The 27983-nt window shown below is 47.2% G+C and overlaps 2 protein-coding genes across 3 annotated transcripts in view; both read right to left on the bottom strand.

Moving 5' to 3' along the window:
* Positions 1–6238, bottom strand: part of LOC146019752 (uncharacterized) — a 96554-nt gene extending 90316 nt beyond the window's left edge. For both annotated transcript variants that reach the window (XM_083152282.1, XM_083152283.1), the window contains exon 1: positions 6062–6238. In XM_083152282.1, the coding sequence (XP_083008408.1) occupies positions 6062–6092 (31 nt within the window). In that variant the 5' untranslated portion in view covers positions 6093–6238. The remainder of the gene's footprint in view (positions 1–6061) is intronic.
* Positions 6239–12238: 6000 nt separating this feature from the next.
* Positions 12239–27983, bottom strand: part of LOC146019750 (uncharacterized) — a 36500-nt gene continuing 20755 nt past the window's right edge. The window contains exons 7-10 of the mRNA XM_083152281.1: positions 27182–27442; positions 23851–23959; positions 16791–16849; positions 12239–16577 (exon numbers count right to left, since the gene is read on the bottom strand). Coding sequence (XP_083008407.1) covers positions 16252–16577; positions 16791–16849; positions 23851–23959; positions 27182–27442 — 755 coding nt within the window. The 3' untranslated portion in view covers positions 12239–16251. The remainder of the gene's footprint in view (positions 16578–16790; positions 16850–23850; positions 23960–27181; positions 27443–27983) is intronic.

The raw sequence follows: 27983 nt of genomic DNA, 5'->3' as shown, positions 1-27983 counted from the left end.
CCGGACGGCGACAGCGACGGTCGACATGGAGGCAGAAGACGACACAGGACCAGAAGACGACGACACAGGACCAGCGCTACTTACGGAAAGAAGATAGGTAAGTATTAGTATGTGTGGGCTTTGTATGTATTAAAGTTTTATTTTAAAAGTGTGTCAGTGTGTTTTGTGTACTATTTTTTTAACTGTGGAACTACAAGTGCCAGCGGGCCCTTTAATGCCCAGCAGGCTGGGACTTGTGGTTCTCCAAGTCCCAGCTTGCTGGCACTTGTAGTGCCACAGTAAAAAACAATAGTTTATCCTTATTTTTACACCATTTATCAGCCCGATGCCCACCGCCCAGGGGCATCGGGGACAGTACCAGGCTTCAGCCTGGTCAGGTAAGTCCTGGAGGGGGGGGACCCCTTCATTGGGGGGGTCCCCACTCCCCCAGGGCCCCTGGCCAGGCTGACCGGTCACAGGGATGAATGCTTTGGCCGGGGGGACTTGCATAAAAAGTCTCCCCCCGGCTGTGGCATTACCCTGCTGGCTGGTTGTGCCTGGGACTGGTTCTTGAAATACGGGGGACCCCTAGTCATTTTGTCCCCCGTATTTTGGGAACCAGCCCCGGACCTGGAGCCTGGGGCTGGTTGTTAAAAATCGGGGAGCCCCTATTTGTCGGGTTCCCTGATTTTTAATTACCGGCCCCGGCTCCTTCAGCCTGGTGCTGGTTATGGCTGTGGGGGGGACCCCACGCCGTTTTTTTTATTTATTTTTTTTTTTTTCTATTTTTTTTTTACACTCTGCAGCCTGCACGGATCTAACTGATCCGTGCAGGCTAAAACGCAAATAGAACAGGAAAATGGTGTTCTATTTTCCTGTCGTATTTGCGTGGGTGTTTCACACCACTTAGCAGCCGTATTATCAGTACGGCTGCTTAGTAAATCAGGAATCACCATTCTTTTGAATGGTGATTTCTGTCGTATCCTATCGATGGTGTAGGACATTCGTATTTGTAAATACAAATACGAATGTTCCATCTTTAGGACTACGAATTGTTGTATTTTTGGGATTGTAAATCCCGAAAATACAAATTCGTAAAAAAAAGGTGTATTTCTGCCTACGAATACACCTTTTTTCTACGAATCCATTTTGGTAAATTTCCCCCTTAATGTCATTAAATGTAGGGTGGAAGACAACAAAAAACACCGGACAACAACAATATGAATGCGCTCATTCGGTGTTCCACTCTCCTGCTAAAATACCGTACCCCCGGACAGGCTGTGTCATTTCCACATAGGGACCAACTAGCCTGTAATTGAAGAAGGAGAGTGCACCAATCTAACATACATAAACAATTAACGAAATTACTGTTCTTTGCACCACAACATGCAGAAAGAAACAAATGAACAAGGATATATACCCCAGTATATAACCAGGAGGTCAGAGCTGGATGGCAGCAGGACAGGTTCAGTTTTATCCATAAGAGGAGTTCCTGTCTCAGGTGTGAGGTTTCCTCACATGGGGGGTTATTTTGGTTCACTCTTTCTGACAAATTCCTTCTTAGATGGACCAAACCATGTGCACTGCAGGTGGGGCAGATGTAACATGTGCAGAGAGAATTAGATTTGGGTGGGGTTTTACTTCAAAGTGAGATCTATATTGCAGTGTAAAAATAAAGCAGTCAGTATTTACCCTGCACAGAAACAAAATAACTCAAACAAATCTAGTACAGTGCAGCTGGTTTTTGCATCTGAGAAGGAATTTATCAGAAAGAATGAACAAGACTAACTCCAGGGACGTGCAGTCAGGGGAGGCAGGGGAGGCAGAGCCTCCCCTGTCACAATGATGAAAATAATAAAAAGAAGATATTTATATATCTTCTTTTACTATTTTCATCATTTCTACCTCTCCGGCTGCCTAATACTGCTGCATGTGAGAGTGGGAGGCAGCGGGAGAGGTGCCTCCCACTGTTAACATTAAAACACCGGGCAGCGGGGGGCGGGTAGGGGTGGGCAGGGGGCAGGGTGCAGAAATGGCCTGTAAAAGCCCATTGAAAATGAATGGGGAAGCGGCACTTATACTGATGCCGCAATGACAGCGGCACCAGTATAAACGCACGCCCCCAGATGTGATTGGGCCAGCAGATCCAGTGCTGGATCCGCTGTCCAATCACACATGCAGGGCCCTGGAGAGGAGATGCAGCAGCGCGGGCAGCGGGGAGTTCGGCGCCTGCAGGGAGAAAGCAGATGTCACTCACCCGTCTCACCGCCGAGAGGACTGGCCGCCGCCACCGCCGAGGACAGGTGAGTCTGCCGGGTGGTGGGAGGGGAGGGGGGGTCGCATATACCGGCGACCGCTGCATATGTAGCACCGCCGGGGGGGGGGGGGGGGGTGGTGGTGAGGTCAGTGCCTCCCCAGGCAATGACCTCACCGCACGTCACTGACTAACTCCCATGGTTTCATCCTCAAGAACTACCTGGAGGCCACAGCATTCGTTAGAGCTCTCCAGAATGTTCCTCAAACCAATTAGAAACATAGAAACATAGAATGTGACGGCAGATAAGAACCACTTGGCCCATCTAGTCTGCCCCCTTTTTAAACATGTTACCTCAAACCATATTTGATCCTTATTTTTTCACCTAGTGCACCCATAGTCTGTAGTTTTCCTCTGTTATCAGTGTTGTGATTCCCAAACACCTATCACACAATGGAAACATGATACAACTGGGCAGAAAGAAAATCTGGGGCTCAGGGCTACTGGAGACACCCCAATAAAAACTGAAACTTAGCAGCACCACATGGGGGTGTCGGAAGAGCTGCTGATTATTTAAAAAATGTTGACAATTACGTCCAACTTAATAACTTGCAGAATTAAACTAGTTTAAGTAAAACAAGACATTGGTTCCCCCGGCACACTGAATGGTATTAGTAACCAATCTTGAACACTACATGATAATAGAATTCAGAGATATTGGTTACATATACCTGCGCAGGGGTATGCTATGCCCCCAAGCCGCGTCAAGGCTTCTCTGTATATTGGGGGTCCCTAGCGCTATATCTAGGTGCAGGGTGCGGCACCCCAAAAACCATCATAAGCTAGAAAGCCCAGTGCGGCATGCCAGTGATATACTAAGTGTTAATAATTAGTGATAAGTAGCCGAAGCTATACATAAAGAGAGAGATAAATGAAATGTAATTAAAATGAGAGAGATAGTGTTAGTGAGGGAAAAGTGTTAATAGAATGTAAGGGCATGCCGCACTAAAGCCACCCAGCCCATCCAGTCCAGGAGCACCGCACCCCACACCACCGTTACCCTAAATTGGGTCTACGATTAACCAGCAAGGAGCCACATGATAATGGCTCCTTACTTGATATATCTGAACTAAGAGCTACCTACCTTGGAGCAACCCCTGACTACTCCATGTGGCATATCAGGACCCACATCTCCTCCTAATATGGGCTCCCTTCTGCCTCTAACAACATAGAGGCAGAAGGGATATATATATATATATATATATATATATATATATACAGTGGTCGAAGTGGAAATTTTGAAGTGGGGGTATGGAAATTTTGAAGTGGGGGTATGGAAAAGTAAAGAGTGAATATAGTGCGCACCTTCGGACACCCCCCTGTCCATCAACGTCCCCTGCCAGACTGCCCCGTTGTACAGGGGTATTACAAAAGCACAATATGTGCTGCTGAGTGATCAGAGAGCATCCTGAGGGGGAAAAAAAAGTTTTTTTTTAAATCTTCAGATTAAAGTGGCGGTATGGCATACCCCCGTATACCGCCCCACTTCGACCACTGTATATATATATATATATATATATATATATATATATATATATATATATATATATATATATGTAATTGTGCATTAAATAGGGGGATGACTGATATTTCCATAGCTACTAGAAGTGGAGACAGAAGATCTGACTTATTGCCACAAATTAATACATTTGCCCCCTTAATGTAAACACTTGGTCGGTGGTATCCACTGTGCTACAGTGCGTCATTGTCTCATACCAATGTGATATACTTGTGCACAACAACAGGATATCACTGGTTAAACATTAACAAGGTAAAATGATTAACAAAAGTTCCAGTTATTCCCTGGTAATCTCTTCAGTTGTGATCTGTCATTCTGTCTTCTACCTGAGCAATATCTTTTGAGGATGGGGGAGGGGGTTCGGTTGTACTCCGAAATTGTCAGGATACCCGTGTTCTGTCTTCTTAAATGACTACCATGGAGATGGTACTACTGTATATGACTAGTATGTGCCATTTGCCCATTATCACGGTGAAGCAGGTCCCTGCATTGGCGGCAGGTATTAATAACCTGTCTTCAGATGAGCGTTCTCCCTCTTTCGATATCTGATTGAGGTTTGCCTACATTCTGCGCATACGCCAATCAGAGATCATCGCAGCGGCACACGTGGGAAGTTTTATCTGTACAATTCCTGGTGGTCAGACAGTGCTGTACGATGTGGCAGCGACACCTGCAGCTGCTGAAATCGATACCTGACCTTTCATACATCGGCCGCCACATCGATGCGCTACCCTGCAGCTCCGATACAGACTGGAGCGCATAGTGCCTCAAGCATAGAACATAGACCATTATAAAATGTCCGCCCCCATATAGCAGACAGTTCTCTGAACCTGTCTGCTGTATGGGGGCAGACATTTTGTGATGGTCCGTTCTTCATATTATCAGAATGAAGCCAGGACAGGAGCCGGGACCACCGCAGCGCTGACAGGCATCCCAGCTCCCACCCGCACCGATGACAGCCCGGCTCCCACCCACTGCCCGGGGCGGGGGGGGGGCACCAGAAACTTTTGGCAGGGGGGCTCAATATTTGAAGTTACGCCACTGCCAGCAGAACAAATACTGTACAGGGGTCAGCCCTTAACAACCGCTATGGGGCCCATTTATCATTCAATATTTATGATTAAATCCCAGAAAACACATGTTTTCGGGGGTTAGCCGCAAACATTAAGTATCACTCCAATGTACCAAAGAGGGACCACAGCAGGAATCTCTGATCCCTGGTACGATCCCCCTGCATTGCCGCCAGCCGCATCTCCCGTAGCGCAGCATGGGTGGGATGTACTAACGGGAAAATGCGGTAAAACCCCTGTTTTACCGCATTTCCCTATATATTAAAACCCTGCCACCCCGTCAACGCATTGTAGGGGGGAGGAGGAGATGCAGGGGGACACTAGCAGCCACCGGGATGTGGCGGAGACCCCCGCAGACCACATCACAGGTATCGCGGGGGTCTCCGTCACTGCAACCCGATGCTAGTCGCATATGTTAGTACATATGCGGTAGCATCGCGGCGGCTGACAGGCGAGGGGCGGCGATGTATATTAATACATCCCGCCCCATATCCCCAGGCTATCGCCCGTCTGAGATGGCAATAGCCCATTGTATCCTATGGGCGACACTGCTGCTGGAGCAGTGCGGTCAGTGCGGTTGGCGGGGGGGGTCAGCGCTAACCAAGCACCCGCAGACTCCGGCACCCAGTACATAGCAGGGATGGGCTTCTTTCAGAGCCCTGTTCCTATGAGCAGGGGGGGGGGGGGGGGTGATACATCCCAGCCCTAGTATCGCATTTAACAATCCTGGGTGATAATATTCCGCGCAGATCGCATGGTAAATGCTATACATGATAAATGGGCCCCCATACAATATATCACATATCTGCCAATTAGAGGACTTCAAAAACAGATCCTGAGACTTTGCTCTGTACCATGAACCTGAACACTAAAATACACTGAAAAGCACTGAAAAATGTCACCACAACAAAGAAAGCAGGGCAGGGGACAATGGTGTAATATGTGCACATCACAGCGACATAACCCAGTAATGCCAGGATCAGACCGGACAGTGATGTTGTTACCACCATGACAGCACTATAACCATAAGTGTCCAGCAGATGTGGAGGAGGGTAGGAAGCACAGTGACCAGAGCCTGGTGTAGTTCTGAGAATGCCACTGCTCCCTACGGTTACTCCCTACAGTCATAGTAACATTATATACAGAGTACAGTAAATATTTACTCCCCAAAAAACTCACCTCTCTGAGGAGCTGCGTCACTTTCTGCCATTGTTCTCAGCTCTGGACTCCGGACTTCTCAGCAGCTGTCTGTTTACTTATTTAATTTGTCTGTAGTTTCTGTTTCACTTTCCTATCACCAGGGATCTCTGTGATACAGTCAGAGCTAGGCTGCTGTGTGTGGGCAGATCACTAGTGACATGATGAGATAGGTACCGGTCTGTTACACTGTTACTATTCTCTATCACTATCCAGTAACCAGGGATCTCTGTGATACAGTCAGAGGTAGGCTGCTGTGTGTGGGCAGATCACTAGTGACATGGGATAGGTACCAGTCTGTTACACTGTTACTAGTCTCTGTATCACTATCCTATCACCAGGGATCTTGGTGATATAGTCAGAGCTAGGCTGCTGTGTGTGGGCAATCACTAATGACATGACATAAGCACCAGTATGTTACACTGATACTAGTCTCTGTATCCCTTCCCTATCACCAGGGACCTCTGTGATACAGTCAGAGCTAGGCTGCTGTGTGTGGGCAGATCACTAGTGACATGGGATACAGTAGGTACCAGTCTGTTACACTGTTACTAGTCTCTATCACTATCCTGTAACCAGGGATCTCTGTGATACAGTCAGAGCTAGGCTGCTGTGTGTGGGCAGATCACTAGTGACATGACATAGGCACCAGTCTGTTACACTGTTACTAGTCTCTGTATCACTATCCTATCACCAGGGATCTCTGTGATACAGTCAGAGCTAGGCTGCTGTGTGTGGGCAGATCACTAGTCACATGACATAGGCAGCAGTATGTTACACTGTTACTAGTCTCTGTATCACTATCCTATCACCAGGGATCTCTGTGATACAGTCAGAGCTAGGCTGCTGTGTGTGGGCAGATCACTAGAGACATGAGATAGGCACCAGTCTGTTACACTGTTACTAGTCTCTGTATCACTATCCTATCACCAGGGGTCTCTGTTATACAGTCAGAGCTAGGCTGCTGTGTGTGGGGAGATCACTAGTGACATGGGATAGGCACCAGTCTGTTACTAGTCTCTGTATCACTATCCTATCACCAGGGATCTCTGTGATACAGTCAGAGGTAGGCTGCTGTGTGTGGGGAGATCACTAGTGACATGACATAGGCACCAGTATGTTACACTGTTACTAGTCTCTGTATCACTATCCTATCACCAGGGATCTCTGTGATACAGTCAGAGGTAGGCTGCTGTGTGTGGGCAGATCACTAGTGACATGAGATAGGTACCAGTCTGTTACACTGTTACTAGTCTCTGTATCACTATCCTATCACCAGGGGTCTCTGTTATACAGTCAGAGCTAGGCTGCTGTGTGTGGGGAGATCACTAGTGACATGGGATAGGCACCAGTCTGTTACTAGTCTCTGTATCACTATCCTATCACCAGGGATCTCTGTGATACAGTCAGAGGTAGGCTGCTGTGTGTGGGCAGATCACTAGTGACATGAGATAGGTACCAGTATGTTACACTGTTACTATTCTCTGTATCACTATCCTATCACCAGGGATCTATGTGATAGTCAGAGCTAGGCTGCTGTGTGTGGGCAGATCACTAGTGACATGACATAGGCACCAGTCTGTTACACTGTTACTAGTCTCTCTATCACTATCCTATCACCAGGGATGTCTGTGATACAGTCAGAGCTAGGCTGCTGTGTGTAGGCAGATCACTAGTGACATGATATAGGCAGCAGTCTGTTACACTGTTACTAGTCTCTGTATTACTATCCTATCACCAGGGATCTCTGTGATACAGTCACAGCTAGGCTGCTGTGTGTGGGCAGATCACTAGTGACATGACATAGGCACCAGTCTGTTACTAGTCTCTGTATCACTATCCTATCACCAGGGATCTCTGTGATACAGTCTGAGCTAGGCTGCTGTGTGTGGGCTGATCACTAATGACATGAGAAAGGCAGCAGTCTGCTACACTGTTACTAGTCTCTGTATCACTATCCCATCACCAGGGATCTCAGTGATACAGTCAGAGCTAGGCTGCTGTGTGTGGGCAGATCACTAGTGACATGACATACAGTAGGCACCAGTCTGTTACACTGTTACTAGTCTCTGTATCACTATCCTGTAACCAGGGATCTCTGTGATACAGTCAGAGCTAGGCTGCTGTGTGTGGGCAGATTACTAGTGACATGAGATAGGCAGCAGTCTGTTACACTGTTACTAGTCTCTGTATCACTATCCTATAACCAGGGATCTCGGTGATACAGTCAGAGCTAGGCCGCTGTGTGTGGGGAGATCACTAGTGACATGACATAGGCACCAGTCTGTTACACTGTTACTAGTCTATGTATCACTATCCTATAACCAGTGATCTCGGTGATACAGTCAGAGCTAGGCCGCTGTGTGTGGGCAGATCACTAGTAACATGATATAGGCAGCAGTCTGTTACACTGTTACTAGTCTCTGTATTACTATCCTATCACCGGGGATCTCTGTTATACAGTCAGAGCTAGGCCGCTGTGTGTGGGCAGATCACTAGTGACATGGGATCGACACCAGTCTGTTACACTGTTACTAGACTCTGTATCACTATCCTATCACCAGGGATGTCTGTGAAACAGTCAGAGCTAGGCTGCTGTGTGTAGGCAGATCACTGGTGGCATGACATAGGCACCAGTATGTTATACTGTTGCTAGTCTCTGTATCACTATCCTATCACCAGGGATCTCTGTGATACAGTCAGAGCTAGGTTGCTGTGTGTGGGGTGATCTCTAGTGACATGAGATAGGCAGCAGTATGTTACACTGTTACTAGTCTCTGTATCACTATCCTATCACCTGGGATCTCTGTTATACAGTCACAGCTAGGCTGCTGTGTGTGGGCAGATCACTAGTGACATGACATAGGCACCAGTCTGTTACTAGTCTCTGTATCACTATCCTATCACCAGGGATCTCTGTGATACAGTCAGAGCTCGGCTGCTGTGTGTGGGCAGATCACTATTGATATGACATAAGCACCAGTCTGTTACACTGTTACTAGTCTATGTATCACTATCCTATAACCAGGGATCTCGGTGATACAGTCAGAGCTAGGCCGCTGTGTGTGGGCAGATCACTAGTGACATGGGATCGACACAGTCTGTTACACTGTTACTAGTCTCTGTATCACTATCCTATCACCAGGGATCTCTGTGATACAGTCAGAGCTAGGCTGCTGTGTGTGGGCAGATCACTAGTGACATGACATATGCAGCAGTCTGTTACACTGTTACTAGACTCTGTATCACTATCCTATCACCAGGGATGTCTGTGATACTGTCAGTCTGTTACTAGTCTCTGTATCACTATCCTATCACCAGGTATCTCTGAGATACAGTCAGAGCTAGGCTGCTGTGTGTGGGGTGATCACTAGTGACATGAGATAAGCAGCAGTATGTTATACACTGTTACTAATCTCTGTATCACTAACCTATCACCAGGGATCAGCCTGCTGTGTGTGGGCAGATCACTAGTGACATGGCATAGGCACCAGTCTGTTACACTGTTAATAGTCTCTGTATCACTATCCCATCACCAGGGATTTCTGTGATACAGTCATAGCTAGGCTGCTGTGTGTGGGGTGATCACTAGTGACATGAGATAGGCAGCAGTATGTTATACACTGTTACTAGTCTCTGTATCACTATCCTATCACCAGGGATATCTGTGATACAGTCAGAGCTAGGCTGCTGTGTGTGAGCAGATCACTAGTGACATGACATAGGCACCAATCTGATACACTGTTACTAGTCTCTGTATCACTATCCTATCACAAAGGATCTCTGTGATACAGTCAGAGCTAGGCTGCTGTGTGTGGGCAGATCACTATTGACATGAGATTGGCAGCAGACTGTTACACTGTTACTAGTCTCTGTATCACTATCCTATCACTGGGGATCTCTGTGATACAGTTAGAGCTAGGCTGCTGTGTGTGGGCAGATCACTAGTGACATGACATAGGCACCAGTCTGTTACACTGTTACTAGTCTCTCTATCACTATTCTATCACCAGGGATCTCTGTGATACAGTCAGAGCTAGGCTGCTGTGTGTGGGCAGATCACTAGTGACATGACATAGGCACCAGTCTGTTACACTGTTACTAGTCTCTGTATCACTATCCTATCACCAGGGATCTCTGTGATACAGTCAGAGCTAGGCTGCTGTGTGTGGGCAGATCACTAGTGACATGACATAAGTACCATTCTGTTACACTGTTACTATTCTCTGTATCACTATCCTATCACCAGGGATCTCTGTGATACAGTTAGAGCTAGGCTGCTGTGTGTGGGCAGATCACTAGTGACATGACATAGGCACCAGTCTGTCACACTGTTACTAGTCTCTGTATCACTATCCCATCACCAGGGATGTATGTGATACAGTCAGAGCTAGGCTGCTGTGTGTGGGCTGATCACTAATGACATGAGAAAGGCAGCAGTATGTTACACTGTTACTAGTCTCTGTATCACTATCCTATCACCAGGGATCTCTGTGATATAGTCAGAGCTAGGCTGTTGTGTGTGGGCAGATCACGAGGCATGGGCACCCGGCCTCTCTGCACAGGCACCACATACACAGTCAGGGAAGGAGCGAAGGTCTGTTCTGTCCGCGGTCGTGGGTGAACAGTCAGCGCAGTTGCCATCTGCCAGTGCCCCACTCTGCTGCCACAGCCGCCGGAGCACTTTCCTCTACAGTACTTGTTTCCTAGCACGGCCACAATCGCGGGCATCGTGTGCCTTAACTTTAAGGCACACGATGCCCGCGATTTCCTTTGAAAAAAGCAGTACTCGGGTACATCGCGTCGGTCGTGTGCCTTAAGAAGGCACACGACGCGACCGACGCGATGCCCACGATTTCCCCATAGGCTTCAATGTTAAAATATTTTAACATTGAAGCCTATGCGCGCCCGACGCGATGCCCCCGATTTCTCCATAGGCTTCAATGTTAAAATATTTAACATTGAAGCCTATGCGATGGACCCAATTTGTCCATAGGCTTCAATGTTAAATTATTTTAACATTGAAACTGAGTCCATTTAACATAGTAAAAAATGGGAAAAGGCCGAATAAGGGCCATTTCTCATTGGGTATGGACCTGTCATGTGTGTAAAAAATAATGGCCCCCCATTGTGGCCGCCACCCCCACGATTGGCGCGAACCCGAAGCGTGGTGAGCGCAGCGAGCCCACGAGGGGCGGCGGTGCGTGTCCTCCGACCTTTTCATTCCCCTACTATCCACGTCGGCGTGGAGTTGAGAATAGATTAGTGTGGCGAGCCACCGAGCCCGAAGCGTGGCGAGCGCAGCGAGCCCCGCGAGGGGACGCTGATACCTGTGAAGCCCGCGAGGGGACGCAGGGATCTGTGAAGGTATCAGCGTCCCCTCGTGGGGCTCGCTGCGCTCGCCACGCTTTGGGCTCGGTGGCTCGCTGCGCTCGCCACACTAATCTATTCTCAACTCCACGCCGACGTGGATAGTAGGGGAATGAAAAGGTCGGAGGACGCGCACCGCCGCCCCTGGCGGGCTCGCTGCGCTCGCCACGCTTCGGGTTCGCGTCAATCGTGGGGGTGGCGGCCACAATGGGCCCATTGGCATGTTGGCCCTTTTACCATTTTTTACTATGTTAAATGGACTCAGTTTCAATGTTAAAATAATTTAACATTGAAGCCTATGGACACGATGGACCCAATTTCTCCATAGGCTTCAATGTTAAAATAATTTAACATTGAAGCCTATGGACGCGATGGACACGATTTCTCCATAGGCTTCAATGTTAAATTATTTTAACATTGAAGCCTATGGAGAAATCGGGTACATCGCGTTGGTCGCGTCGTGTGCTTTTTGGTATGCACCCAACGCGACAGACACGATTTTTTCCAACACGACCACCACGATAGAAATCGTGGTGGCCGTGCTAGGAAACAAGTACCTCCTCTACTACTTCAGCTGCCACCTACCAGAGCCCTCTTTCCTGTGAGCGCAGAATTGGAGCACTTACCCTTCTGCCTTCACAGGTTGTGTATGTTGTGTATGTACAGGGTGTGTATATATGTAGTGTACTGTATGTACATGGTGTGTATATATTGTATGTATTTTAGAAGTGATGTAAGTTCACCAAATCAAAAGTATTAATATTTATGAAATAGTAAATAAAACAAAAATGAGTAAAAGGATAATTTATTCCATTTTTCGACAAATTAATAAAAAAAGTTTTTCTGACGGTTTTTATCCAACACCTGATTAGTTTCAATGCATGAAGAATAACCTACGCGTTTTGTCCGAAACACGGACTTCATCAGGGGTAACAAGAATCTAAATGGTGATACAAACATGCCAGTAAACAATCTATTTCTTTAAATTATAAGCTGAACTCAATATGGTATTTTCAAGGGTTCAAAGGAGTGGAAGAAAAAACACAATATCGAGTGAGGCTCCATATGGAGATAATGGGGGAGGGGATGGGAGGAAAAGAGAGTGATATGAGGAGGAAGAGAGAGACGAAAATAGAAGAATACATTGGTTTTATAATAATATCTGACCTTTTATATAAAGGTATGGTGGAAAATAATATTTGAAGTATAATTCAAATACCTATTTGGATCTAGTGAAGGAGAAAATGTTCTCTCACAATCAGGAATGGTGGGTGGTCTTTAAAAGCAATTTGTGGCAAAAACTGCCATAAAAATAGAAGGAATTCCTCCTAAAAAATAGATAGACTCCAGAGCAGGTACTATTGGAATTTATATGAACCCATTCACAATTCATAGACAATGGAATAAACTTAGTCAGAAAGAAAAAATGGCTAAATCCATTATAGTATTACAGATCATATAAAACATAGTATTACATAATTTATAGCTAAAAATAATTAGGCGTTTTTAAACTCCTTTTTTATAATGACATAATTCATTTCAGTGTAACATAGATTGTCATAATCTCTGAATAGTGTACAATATGACATCATTCATGGCCCCAAATAGCAGGGGGTCAGCTTTCTCCATAAAGCCACTACAGAGAGACCCCACAGTTGGTAAAGTTACCATCATTGCGGCAGCCAATCCAGTAAGGCAAAACAGGAACTGCCACAGCCAGGCACTAAAGTCCATTGGAACATCCTAACAAAATACGGTCCCGTATGGACACTAGTCACCCTGTCACTTGTTTTGAAATAGTATATATTTTATACCATTATTGTGTTATTTATTTTTTATGTGATATGATTTCTTAATTATGTGCATTAAATATCTATGTTAATATTTGAGGATACAGCACATATTATTTATTAATATTTATTTACATCACAATTATTACTGTGAGTATTATCAGCGCAGTCTTCTCCTATTCGTATCTATATCTATCATTGGGGAGTGACACCCCCTTATTTGTGTGTTGCGACTTGGTGATGTAGCTCTGCATTCAGCTCCCCGACCTGATAACTTGTTGACCATTTCTCTGCTTTGCTCCCAGCTGTCTCATTTTTATCCCGTTATTCCTTTTCATTCACTTTCTTCTTCCTCTAGCTCTCTGCTTACACACTCTGTACTGCAGTAACTGTCCTGTGTACAATAATGCCCTACAGCTACCCACTCCTGTACCCCAATATTCTGTCCTGCCCTGTGATGTCCTCAGATCTGCATCCATATACAGTACTATTGTCACAGCACTATGTTACCCTGACCCCCACTATGCAGCCTTATATCCCAATTATGTGCCCATTGACTTGTGGGACATAAAAGAAACCTTGATGGGAACATAGGGATTTTGTCCCAGGTCAGGAGTGAGTTATGTGCCCTATGTGACTGGAGTAAAAGATACCTTGATGCGCACATAGGGACTAGTTCCCAGGTCAGTTATATCACCATTGGCATCCTTTCCCCTACTCTCGTTGATCTTGCAGTAAAGAAACCTTTATATGCATATAGGGACCAACACTAAGGTCAGTGTGGTTCCATCGACTCAAGCTCCCAGAATCCTGATACGGTCTGTGGATTCAAATCAGCAGTTCGACCTGCGCTGGAAAACTATCGATTTTGTTGTTTTATGTGCCCTTAACCCACTAACCCCTCATATGGCAGCGGGATGTCACTTACACCCCTTTCACACAGAAAACTTACCAGGTGAAGCAGTCCTACCCAGTAATTTGGGTGCTTTTTCTGTTTGAAAGGGACAACCTGGGATATAAATCCCGGGTTTCCCATTCTGAAATTTACCAGGGAAGAGGACTGGGGATTTTCGACCCAGGTTGTCCCTTTCGCACACAAGAAATACCCGTGTTATTCAGCAAATGACCAGGTAGGAATTTCAATCCCAGTCATTTGCTTTTTTGTGTGGAGGGGGTTCTGGCTAGGACTGGCAAAACTACCTGCAATGATTGCTGGGTAAAAGACGGGATTTTCAGACATTTCTTTCTAAAAGTAGTATAATTTGTTTTTCAACATGTTTTTTTTTTTTTTTTTAATAGTGAGAACTGGACAACCCTGGACTACACTCCAGTGTCTACAACCCTGCTTTTTACATGGGTTGACCCAATCACACTGCAAAAGGACTAGTGTTTAAAGGCAAATAACCAGTTGGAACTGCTTCACCCAGTAATTTTCCTAGCAGTGAGTACGGGGTCCGGCGCTGCCGTCCCTGTATTGGGGATTCTCATCTGACCGAATTTTGTGAGAGGAATCTGTACGGTGACCGTGTGGAGAATTGGAAGAGGGTGCAGTCACAATGCTGGTGATCGGGATGTTGGCGGATGAAATCATTGTGACAGAATCAAGATCGGCGGCCAAATCACAGGTGGCGGAATACGGACATCACTGTAGCTGTTGACATTGGAATCACATCTGTTGGCAGGATGCTGCTCATAAGTGTGCCTGGGACTGTTAGCATTAGGCCATGTGTGTGTGTATTTGTGTGTGTGTGTGTGTGTGTGTGTGGCGGGGGAGTTAGGGTTGGATGTTAGTTTTAGGCTGTGGGGGGAAAGAATTAGGGTTAAGCACAGGGCCAGCTCTACCATTAGGCAGCTGCCTAGGGCACCAGAATCTGAGGGGGCACCACCAAGTCTGCCTAACAAAGGTGGTGGATGTGGAACTTCTAAGACCTCACCTCCATACTTTCCCTTGAAGCATACTTCACTAATTTGCTGCCCCCTCCTCCTTACTCTTTGACAACCGTATTCTGTTGTGGATGGCAAAGGGGAGGGTGCTGGGGGTTTCCTGGAAAAGCAAGGAACTTGCCCACCTTCCCGGGGGGCTGAGAGGACCACGTGATTTTTGGGAGCCTCCCAGCCATTCCGGAATTTTAGGCAAGTATGGGTTAAGGGGTTGCAAAATGGTTACTGGTGGCAGTATGGGGGGGCAGTAGGTTGAAGTTTTGCCTAGGGTGCTGAGAAGCCTTACACCAGCCCTGGTTAAGCACTAACTAGGAGGCTTAGGCATCAGATAGCGAGGGTTATCATTAGAGGGTTGGGGGGGGGGGGGTGTTCAGCACTTATCTAGCCCCTGTTGGGATTCTGATGATCGGGATGCCACTATCGGTCTTCTGACTGCCAGGATCATGTATGTATGTATGCCATGTGAAGGGCCTGGTTTTAGTAAGAGAGTGTGGCCATCATTTTATAGAGGCTGCACGAGGGATTGTTTGCACCTTGGGATTCATTCTGCTTATTTTGATTTATCTAGTCCACCCCCTCCCCCCCGCCAAACTTTCTACCCTGGGGATGTTACCGCTTGAGGATCAGTATGGGTGAGGGGTGTCTCTTGCTGCTGTGCTGGGAGAGGGGCAGAACCAGCAGATACTAGGGGCCAGCAGCCAGTGTCATGACTTGGGCATCACAATGGTTAAGTCCATCTCTGGCGGACGCAGTACCAAGCAGATAATGACTTAGGATAGCACACTGTACTTTAGTGCTTTTTTATTTTACACCTTCGCCACTTTACCTCTCTCCAAGGCTTTATATCTCTTAAGTGAGGCCCAAATCTTCTACAGTTTGCTGTGAATACGTGCGCTACTTACGCATAGACAGTAATAGCAACAGTGACACTTGCTGAATGCTATACACTACAGAACAGGAGAATGGTGAGAAGGATGTGACACTCAGTTATATTTATTAGATTGGCAAATTACAATTTTATATTTCTTCTGCAATTCGGTGGCTTTGATTTCCAAATGTTCTGTATGTAAGTCACAGAATATTGCAGAGGTTTTTGTCCTGTTTATTATTCATCCTCATATCCTCCTTCCTCATATAAATCTCATGCATTATTGTAATCAGTGAGACCTGCAGTTTTGCATGTTCTTCCGTTCTATCTAAAGGTGCCTTTAATTTCTCATCCACGTCATCTAGAACCTCTTGTAAGATATGAAGCAGTTTCCGGTCTGCCTCAGGTGATGTCACAGGTGCAGCACCAGGTTCCCTTCCCAGATCAATCACTTTGACATCGTTGTCCACTTGTGCAGTCTCAGGATGCCCGGCGGGGGTCTTGTTCCAGATGAAAATCTGGGGCAATCCTGGAGGAGAGAAGGTCAAAACAATGACGTGAGCCCCACAGGGAAGGGAATTATATATATAAGTCCTGCCATTTACAGTCGTGCTCATAAGTTTTTATACCCTAGAAGAATGTGTGATTTTCTGGCCACTTGTCAGAGAATGTGAATGATAACTCACAAACTTTTCTTTCAATGGGGTACCGGGGAGAACATACATTGATCACACTCATTTACCTGTGTGTATGTTTTTCTCTTTAAGTAATATCTTGAGCTTCTGTATTTTTTCCAGTTCCCTGATAATGATAAGAGACAAATGAGAATCACTGAGGACAGACATGTACAGTACACTACCGTTCAAAAGTTTGGGGGTCACTTAGATATGTCCTTATTTTTTAAAGGAAATCACAGGTTTTTTTTCAATGAAGAGAACATTAAATGAATCAGAAATACACTCTGTAATTGCTACTGTGGTAAATGACTGCACTAGCTGCAAACATCTGTTTTTTAAAGGGAAATCTACATAGGTGTATAGAGGCCCATTTCCAGCAACCATCACTCCAGTGTTCTGAATGTGGTGTGCAGGGGGTCTCCGTCACCTCCTGGGCGCCTCCTTCTCCCCTCACGCCGGGGACAGCTAAGCAGGCTGTCCCCGGCACCTCCTCCTGCCCCCTGCAGCCGGAAGGACGTCTGGCTGCATTACTAGGGGGAGGAGGGTTTTAGCTTCCGGGTCCAGGAGGACTTGGACTAAGGTAAACCAGGGGGAGGGGGGTTAGCGGGTTTCCGGTGGAGGCGCCAGGTGGCAAAAAGTAGCCCATAGGCTTCTATAGGGTATCACCACCCAAAGGTGGCGATACCGTACTATGGGGAAACGTGGTTGCGGGGTGTTAGTACATAGGAAAATGCGGTAAAACAGGGGTTTTACCACATTTTTCCCTTAGTACATCCCGCCCTAACAGATGATTACAAAATACTTGTACATATTGCTTATATGCATTATATTACCACAGATGAAAATGTATGTACTGTATGTATTGTATCATGTATGTACCATACTCAGTGGCAAACGCAGGATTTTAAGAAGGGGGTTTCCAGAAGGGCGGAACAAAGCACAGAGAGGTTAGGTAACCCAGTATATGCCGGGTCAGTTAAAGTAGTATAGATAGACCAAATGTATATAAATAATAATTTTATATATATATATATATATATATATATATATATATATATATATATATATAGTGGCAATGGGTGGATGGCGGCACTCGGCAATGAGGAAATAAATTCACCCGCACACAGGCAGTTAGATCCAACGTTTCAAAGCCTCCTCGGCTTTTTTATCAAGGCAAATACAGAGAACAGTACTGTTCTCTGTATTTGCCTTGATCAAAAAGCCGAGGAGGCTTTGAAACGTTGGATCTAACTGCCTGTGTGCGGGTGAATTTATTTCCTCATTGCCGAGTGCCGCCATCCTCCCATTGCCACTACATGCTGCGGACCACGCCAGTGGATCGCCACTCTGGAGGGCACTGGATTATTGTGCTTACAGCTTGCTACCTTGTTTGTGCCTGCCTAAGACTGCCATATATATATATATATATATATATATATATATACACATACACATACAAGGGCGTCAACAGCAGTATAGACCCCTGGGCATAGCAATGTATTGGGGCCCCTACCGATCCTCCAGCGGCAGGGGTGGGGGAAGCTTTGATGTCCCGCGGGTGGTAGGGGGTATTATATCAACCGCTCAGCATGTAGGGCCTGGATCAGTAATTTCCACTAATTACCCCTTTACTGCACGGATGGTGGGAGATGAGGTGGGAGAAGGGGGCATTGGGCTGAATGAAGGTGCCCTGATATATAACTTCCAGGGGGGTAGAGGATGTTTAATACGCAGAGGAGGGGTGTATAGTGGAGTTGGCTTATTATTCATAATTTTCTGGTGGGAGACAGCTTGCTTGACTGCAGATATCTCCAGTTCCCGGAAATAGATTTCTTAGATTTTAATGGAATTAAAAACTAGAGAATCCCACCTACCAAATGGTAATGGGGACTAGGAGATCAGAGTTCAGGAGGCAGAGCAATCTGCCAATGAGTATATAAAACTACATACCAGGTGTGTGGAGCTGGAGCAGTAACCAGCTGCTGGAAGGCTGATATCTCTGGTTCTGGGAACAGTAGAGACAAGCTACTAGTGTCCATCAAAGGGTGAGGAATATACCCTCAGAAAAACTCTAAAGGTGGGTATACACGGATAGATTTGGCAAAAGATCTGGGCGTTCCCGATCGATCGAAAAGACCAATTGTTCAAATCGTTCCGTGTTTAGGAACGATATGGCCAGCGATGCGCGCACCCGCCAGTCGTTAGTAGAGCTCGCTGATCTTTCCTGCATGCAGAAAGATCAGCGACCAATCGCTAACGATGTGCACAATCGTTTTGCTAATCGTTTCTTCACTGAACAATTTGGGTTTGGCTGACGACTAGGAAACCACTCCCCTCCTCCATTGCGTCAACCTGTCCCACCCTGGCTGCGTGGAGAGGAGCACCGCATGGTGAAGGAGGAAACAGCGCGCAAAAATCACACTTTGCTAACAAAAGCACTGCAGTAGCTGGAAAAATCCGGTATAAATCCTAACCTCTCCAACAACAAAACTGCTCTGAGGTACAATGGAGGATGCTTGTCTACCCTTTTTTTAGCCACACCCATTATTCCTCCCATTATTTAAAATTCAAAGGACAGTAGATCAATCTACTGTGTTTTAAGAGGAACGACCAACGATATCGACTCGCTAACGACCGGTCGTTTGCTACCAATTGTTAGCTAAATCGTTTCACATTTCACATGAAATCGTTGGTTCAAGAGTTCAGACCTAATCGTTAGCGAGATCGAATCGTTGGACACATCTATCCGTGTATACCCACCTTTAGTCAGACAGAACCTGAAATATCTGACTGGGAAGAGCAACTAACAGGCTTGGATATGGACCACTGCTTTGAAGTCCGATATCTCTGGTTCCCAAGGGCCGATTAAAAAAATTATTGTACCCATGGAAAGAGGGGACCCTCAGCTTTCAGAATTTGGCCCTTAGACTCCTGGGGGGGGGTTTCTGGGTACTCAGAACCCCCCCCCCCCCTGCGTGCGCTACTGATACTTACCTACTTGACCCTCTCCATGAGGGAGACAATGCTCTGTTCCTGGCCTTCCCTGGTAATGTAGGATTGCCAGCACCTGTGGTGACACCTTTCTTATCAGTTACCTAGCTCCCCACAGGTGCTGGCAATCATACATTATCTATACCTCCCAGCATGCCCCTCTCCAGGAGGACACAATGCTCTGCTCCTGGGCTTCCCTGGTAATGTATGATTGCCAGCACCTGTGGTGACACCTTTCTTATCAGTTACCTAGCTCCCCACAGGTGCTGGCAATCCTACATTATCCATACCTCCCAGCATGCCCCTTTCCAGGAGGACACAATGCTCTGTTCCTGGGCTTTCCTGGTAATGTATGATTGCCAGCACCTGTGGTGACACCTTTCTTATCAGTTACCCAGATCCCCACAGGTGCTGGCAATCATACATTATCCATACCTCCCAGCATGCCCCTCTCCAGGAGGACACAATGCTCTGTTCCTGGGCTTCCCTGGTAATGTATGATTACCATCACCGGTGGTGACACCTTTCTTATCAGTTACCTAGCTCCTCACAGGTGATGGCAATCATACATTATCCATACCTCCCAGCATGCCCCTCTCCAGGAGGACACAATGCTCTGCTCCTGGCCTTCCCTGGTAATGTAGGATTGCGAGGACCTGTGGTGACACCGTTCTTATCAGTTACCTAGCTCCCCACAGGTGATGGCAATCATACATTATCCATACCTCCCAGCATGCCCCTCTCCAGGAGGACACAATGCTCTGTTCCTGGACTTCCCTGGTAATGTATGATTGCCAGCACCTGTGGTGACACCTTTCTTATCAGTTACCTAGCTCCTCACAGGTGATGGCAATCATACATTATCCATACCTCCCAGCATGCCCCTCTCCAGGAGGACACAATGCTCTGTTCCTGGACTTCCCTGGTAATGTATTATTGCCAGCAGCTGTGGTGACACCTTTCTTATCAGTTACCTAGCTTCTCACAGGTGATGGCAATCATACATTATCCATACCTCCCAGCATGCCCCTCTCCAGGAGGACACAATGCTCTCTTCCTGGGCTTCCCTGGTAATGTATGATTACCATCACCGGTGGTGACACCTTTCTTATCAGTTACCTAGCTTCTCACAGGTGATGGCAATCATACATTATCCATACCTCCCAGCATGCCCCTCTCTAGGAGGACACAATGCTCTGCTCCTGGGCTTCCCTGGTAATGTATGATTGCCAGCACCTGTGGTGACACCTTTCTTATCAGTTACCTAGCTCCCCACAGGTGCTGGCAATCATACATTATCCATACCTCCCAGCATGCCCCTTTCCAGGAGGACACAATGCTCTGTTCCTGGGCTTCCCTGGTAATGTATGATTACCATCACCGGTGGTGACACCTTTCTTATCAGTTACCTAGCTCCTCACAGGTGATGGCAATCATACATTATCCATACCTCCCAGCATGCCCCTCTCCAGGAGGACACAATGCTCTGCTCCTGGCCTTCCCTGGTAATGTAGGATTGCCAGGACCTGTGGTGACACCGTTCTTATCAGTTACCTAGCTCCCCACAGGTGATGGCAATCATACATTATCCATACCTCCCAGCATGCCCCTCTCCAGGAGGACACAATGCTCTGTTCCTGGACTTCCCTGGTAATGTATGATTGCCAGCACCTGTGGTGACACCTTTCTTATCAGTTACCTAGCTCCTCACAGGTGATGGCAATCATACATTATCCATACCTCCCAGCATGCCCCTCTCCAGGAGGACACAATGCTCTGTTCCTGGGCTTCCCTGGTAATGTAGGATTGCCATCACCTGTGGTGAAAAACACCTTTCTTATCAATTACCTAGCTCCCCACAGGTGCTGGCAATCCTACATTACCAGGGAAGTTCAGGAACTGAGCATTGTCTCCGTGATGGAGAGGGTCAGTTAGGCAAGGTTATGTAAGTATGTATGTATGTATGTATGTATATACAGTGGCGTAACTATAAATTTTGCTCCCCCCCTCTCCAGCATGTTTCCCCAGTGTGTGAGGTGATGACGTCACACGCATAATGGAGAAGCTGAAGCAGGAGAGAGGCAGAGAGACCAGCAGACACTGCTGCTTCCCCTGGCTCCGACGCATACCAGGCCACCCCAGCACGCCCATCTGCCCGCCCCTCCTGTACACAGAAGCCAATAGCCAGCTTTAGTGGCGGATTCAGGGGGGAAGGCATCCGGGCACGTGTCCCCATGTCATTTCATGAGGACCAGGGCTTTCCAACGAGCCCAGCGCCGTCTCTCTAGCCCCCCGGGAACCGGAGATATCGCCTGGCAAAGCTGTAACATAGGATAATATGGGACCAGTCAATTCCGACCCCCACCCGGTTCTGACGGATGCCAGTTCCCCCCCTTGAATCACAGAAGCTTGTGGTTGATCTCATTTAATTCCAATCGCTGGGCCTTCAATATGATATCCGGACGGTCCATATCAGTCAATCGGTTCCAGAGATATTGCATGTAAACCGATTTTTTTTATTTTTGAAATGTAATTTCATGGCTGTTCATGTTCTTTGAGGGCAGATTACTCTGGAACCAAACGTTCCAGTTTCATTGGACCAAAATCATTCAAAGCCCACTCAAAAGTTCTTCAATATAATACTTGTCTCATGTAAATGGGTCAGTTGGTTCCAAAGATATAGCCGGTTAAATGAGATAACTGGTTAAAGGGGGGAGGGGTGGTTTTCTCTCCCCCTCACACCAGAAAATGCAGGGACTAGGCTGGTGTAAAAGGGGACAACCTGGGAATGCATTTTCTGGTGTGAAAGGGGTATTATTTCAATTAGCCGGGACCTGCAGTGCTCTGAATACAGCCAGGCTCACTTCTGCATGGCGGCGGCTGTCCCCCCATTTACCACGAGCATGTATCCCCCCTTGGCAATGAGCATGTAATCCCACATGGCAGCAAGCATGGAACCTCTGGCAATGAGCATGGAACCCTTGGCAATGAGCATGTAGATAAGCAGCACTTATGTAGCATTATTTTTAATAGGCATTATGGTGTTTGGTATAATACATAATGGACATAAGGGCGTGTAACTTAACGTGTAATGGACATTATGGTGTAAATGTTTAATGCGCAATGTCCCTGTTTATGAAGCGTATTGTGAATTTTGGCTTAATCCATGTGGCATTATGTGAATTCTGGCACAATCCGTGTGGCATTATGAGAATTTTGGCTCAATCCGTGTGGCATTATGTGAATTTTGGCTCAATCCATGTGGCATTATGTAAATTTTGGCTCAATCTGTGTGGCATTATGTGAATTTTGGCTCAATCCATGTGGCATTATGTGAATTTTGACACAATCCGTGTGGCATTATGTGAATTTTGGCTCATTCCATTTGGCATCATGTGTAAGGGGCAAGTATAATGGGGTCTAGTATTTTGTTGCATAATGTGTAGAAGTTGTATATGGTGTTGTACACTACACTCAAGGACACGCCCCCTGTTCAGTGGCCACACCCCCTTATCCGGAGCGCGCACAACTACATCGTTCACTTTTGTCGCCATGGTGGGCCTTCTTACTTTAAATGCCAGGGCCTATTTTTAATCCCATTCCCACCCTCTCTCTGCTGCACTCTTAGCATGTACACTGGCACCACTAACACCGCCCTTCCCCCACCTAAACCCTCTTTTATCATGGTGCCCCCCCTGTCATTTTATCCTGGATCTGCCCCTGGCCAGCTCCGTGTACAATCAATTGAATCAGTGGTGGGATTTGTAGTATCTGCCATGGCCCCACCCGCACAATGACTCGCCTCCGGTGCTCAGTCAGTGGGCAGCAGCAGGCAGCAACATGTCAGTGGGTCGAGCGGGTGCCGGCGCCCACATAGACCCCACTGCCTCTTGCTCCCCCAAGCGGCAGCTGGGGCTGCCTTACAGTAGTTACACCACTGTCTATATATGTATGTATGTTTCATTTTATAGTGGCTAATCCAGGACAATCATCTCATGATGTTATTGCAGATAATGACAGATTATTGATCACACAGTAAATATCGCCCCCTACTGTCCTACATTCTTATTACATCACTTTTTCATAGCTCAAAAATACTAATATACTGAAGTAAGTAAAGGTATTATACAGTACCTGGATATAACTATCGGAACACACAGATCATCGCTCTGTTTTGCCCTGATTATTTTATCTGCAATATTCCCAAAGGTCTCCTGAAAATCTCCATCCACAGATATATGTCCTAGAATCAGAAACAAACAGTATTACTAACCTGCTGTATTGGGACTATTACCGATACACTGCACAACAAAGAGGGGGTAATTATATCACATCTTCACTTGATTAATGCTCCAATAACGAATGAGCATTCTGCAGTGTAACAGATGGTACAATATGTTCCCGGTGCAGACTGAAACATATGGTGCTCGATAACATCACCAATGTCCTTTCCTAACTGGTGTGGGTCATATAACCAGCAAATAAGGGGACTGCCATCACTATCCTATATAATAAAGGCTAACGTTGCCCCTCACCTCTATGAGGGCTATTCAAATGGTTTGCACACCAGCGGCCACTAGATGCTGCCCGATGGAGCGATAAAATCGTTGCTTCATTTTGCTGCCGGTGCTGACATTACTATTATGTTGTTCATTTTGGATACCCCCAAGTATCAGCACGCAGCGCATAGAGGCTGAAGGGGGTAGCAAGCCATGGGCAGCAGCTGTTGGGGGCAGCAAGCCATTCCCCTCTCCTTGTGGGTCACTGGAGAGAGAACGGCCCTGCAGCCACATTAGTCCGGCTGGCTGCGGCCGTAACTCAGCAGGAGGCGCTAAAGATCTTCCCTGCTGAGGAGGAGAGGAGCCTGTGTACTTCCGGCACTACGGGGGGGGGGGGTCCAAACTGCAGCCAGAGCGGAGGACGGGGACCACTGGAATGGAGATACGCTTAGGTACTGCCTGTACTGTGAACGGGCAGGGAGTGGGGGGTGGGGGGAGTCATACCTGTTCTCTAGGTGTTATACAGTGATACCTGTACTGATGGGAGGGCATCTCGCCACACGCCTAATAGGGGGAGGACAAAATGTTGTGCCTAGGGTGGCCTGACCCCTAAATCTTCCCCTTGGCGCATGTGGATTGTGTATGCATGTGCAGTGGGCTGATAATAGCTCATTGCTAGTTGCATCCGATGTTGAATGAGGACCGGCGTGTGACGATGGATCTCTATAGTGTGGGATCGGAATAATAATAACAACAAATTTGTTGTTGAAAATTTGAGCAATAAGATTGTTTTGTATTTATATTGTCTCATTCTGCTTCTATGTTAATTTTAACCAGAAATCGGTTTATTTCACCAATTTTTGTTGATGTACTAAGTAATTCCTAAAGTTGGATTCACACCTATCGATCCCTATAGCCGCCAATACTGCCGTGGGTGTGGGGAGGAGTGCCAACATCGGCTAGTGCATACACACGTATCGATCCCCATAGCCACCAATATTGCTGCGGGTGTGTGTGGGCTGGGTGACAGCATCGGCTAGTGCATACACACCTATCGATCCCTATAGCCGCCAATATTGCCACAGTGTGGGGGGGAGGGGTGCCAGCATCGGCTAGTGCATACACACCTATCGATCCCTATAGCCGCCAATATTGCTGCGGGTGTGTGGGGGAGGGGTACCTGCATCGGCTAGTGCATACACACCTATCGATCCCTGTAGCCACCACTATTGCCACAGTGTGGGGGGGAGGGGTGCCAGCATCGGCTAGTGCATACACACCTATCGATCCCTGTAGCCTCCAATATTACATGTGGGGGAGGGGTGCCACCATCAGCTAGTGCATACACACCTATCAATCCCCGTAGCCGCCAATATTGCCGGGGGTGTGGAGGAGGGGTGCCAGCATCAGCTAGTGCATACACACCTACCGATCCCCATAGCCACCAATATTACCATGGGTGTGAGGGGGAGGGGTGCCAGCATCAGCTAGTGCATACACACCTACCGATCCCCATAGCCACCAATATTACCATGGGTGTGAGGGGGAGGGGTGCCAGCATCGGCTAGTGCATACACACCTACCGATCCCCATAGCCACCAATATTACCATGGGTGTGAGGGGGAGGGGTGCCAGCATCGGCTAGTGCATACACACCTACCGATCCCCATAGCCACCAATATTGCCGGGGGTGTGGGGGAGGGGTGCCAGCATCGGCTAGTGCATACATACCGATAGATCCCCATAGCCACCAATATTGCCAAGGGTGTGGGGGAGGGGTGCCAGCATCGGCTAGTGCATACATACCGATCGATCCCCGTAGCCTCCAATATTACCACTGGTGTGGGGGAGGGGTGACAGCATCGGCTAGTGCATACATACCGATCGATCCCCGTAGCCTCCAATTTTACATGTGGGGGAGGGGTGCCAGCATCGGCTAGTGCATACACACCTATCGATCCCCATAGCCACCAATATTACCACTGGTGTGGGGGAGGGGTGCCAGCATCAGCTAGTGCATACACACCTATCGATCCCCATAGCTGCCAATATTGCCTGGGTGTGTGGGGGAGGGATGCCAGCATCGGCTAGTGCATACATACCGATCGATCCCCGTAGCCTCCAATATTACATGTGGGGGAGGGGTGCCAGCATCGGCTAGTGCATACACACCTATCGATCCCCATAGCCACCAATATTACCACTGGTGTGGGGGAGGGGTGCCAGCATCAGCTAGTGCATACACACCTACCGATCCCCATAGCCACCAATATTACCACGGGTGTGAGGGGTGCCAGCATCGGCTAGTGCATACACACCTACCGATCCCCATAGCCACCAATATTACATGTGGGGGAGGGGTGCCAGCATCGGCTAGTGCATACACACCTATCGATCCCCGTAGCCACCAATATTACCACTGGTGTGGGGGAGGGGTGCCAGCATCAGCTAGTGCATACACACCTATCGATCCCCGTAGCCACCAATATTACCACGGGTGTGAGGGGTGCCAGCATCGGCTAGTGCATACACACCTACCGATCCCCATAGCCACCAATATTACATGTGGGGGAGGGGTGCCAGCATCGGCTAGTGCATACACACGTATCGATCCCCGTCGCTGCCAATATTGCCACGGGTGGGTTAGGGATGTCAGCATCGGCCAATGCTGATCATTGACGGTAGGGAGGGTGGTTGGCGGGATTCATGCTGCATTCTGCATTGCCCTTATTAACGATCCTCTCCCTCATCTGTCATTAATGACCAGCAGCGGCGCGCAGCGGCTGATGGGCAGAGCATACACGCTGGGTAATATAGTGAATGATATCGCTCATTTTATCACCTAGTGTGTACGGGGTTTAAGATTAAAGCATTGATTGATAAGAACCAATTAATTGCCATCATTATCACATATCCTTATGCACATAGATAGTTAAAATATATAAATCTATAAAGATGAAACTTACCCAGATGGAGATAAAATCTGCATCCGTTATAGTCAATCTCTGTATTAGCCACCATGGTAATGTTGCCCATGAGCGGAAAATAAGATCCAGACTCATTTACTTGCAGCTCATTAGTGAGGGCAGATATCAAAGAACTGATGAACGAGGGTGTGTCAGACCCAAATATCTGTAGCAGGATACGGGTATAACCGTGGCCAAGCTGGTTGTCATTAATCCTCTGTATGAGATCACGTCGTAGTTGGATTACATCTTCAGGTTTCTCTGAAAGCCAGTAAGAGTCAATAACATTAAATTTACATTTATTTCCTTTGTGGAACTATTTAACCTTAGGATGTGATTTCCGAGGTCATTATATGGCTACACTGACTGTTTCCCTTATTGCATTAGCACTGAGCTGAAAATTATACCTGCACTGAAATGTAACAGGGTCTGAGTTTGTGGGATGGGCAGGATGCCGGCCAAATTCAGATTTTTTTTCAAGTGTCAATCATTTACACAGAAAAGCCATGCCTTGTCGTGCATGCAGTGATGCACTCCACAACCCTTCAGTTCTATGTAAGGGGGGGGGGGGGGGGGGTATGCACCCACAGATAAAAGGTAGATTTCGCAATGCTGATGGTTTTCATTGCGCTGCAGTAGAAACTTATGATGCGTAAGTAATTAGGTGGAACTGTCATTGAGGGAGGATACGTTGATCTTTTTTGTCTTTACCTCAAGGGATGTCCTGGGGTGTGAAGGTGTCACCAAGAAATGAACATAGACACACCCACCTGAGCCATTGCAAAGTCCTCAATAGCTGCGT

The sequence above is a fragment of the Crinia signifera genome, chromosome 7, assembly GCF_055691185.1.
Source record: "Crinia signifera chromosome 7, ASM5569118v1, whole genome shotgun sequence".
NCBI lineage: Eukaryota > Metazoa > Chordata > Amphibia > Anura > Myobatrachidae > Crinia > Crinia signifera.
The sequence above is the reverse complement of the archived record's forward strand: the minus strand, read 5'-3'. Positions and strand labels throughout refer to the sequence as shown.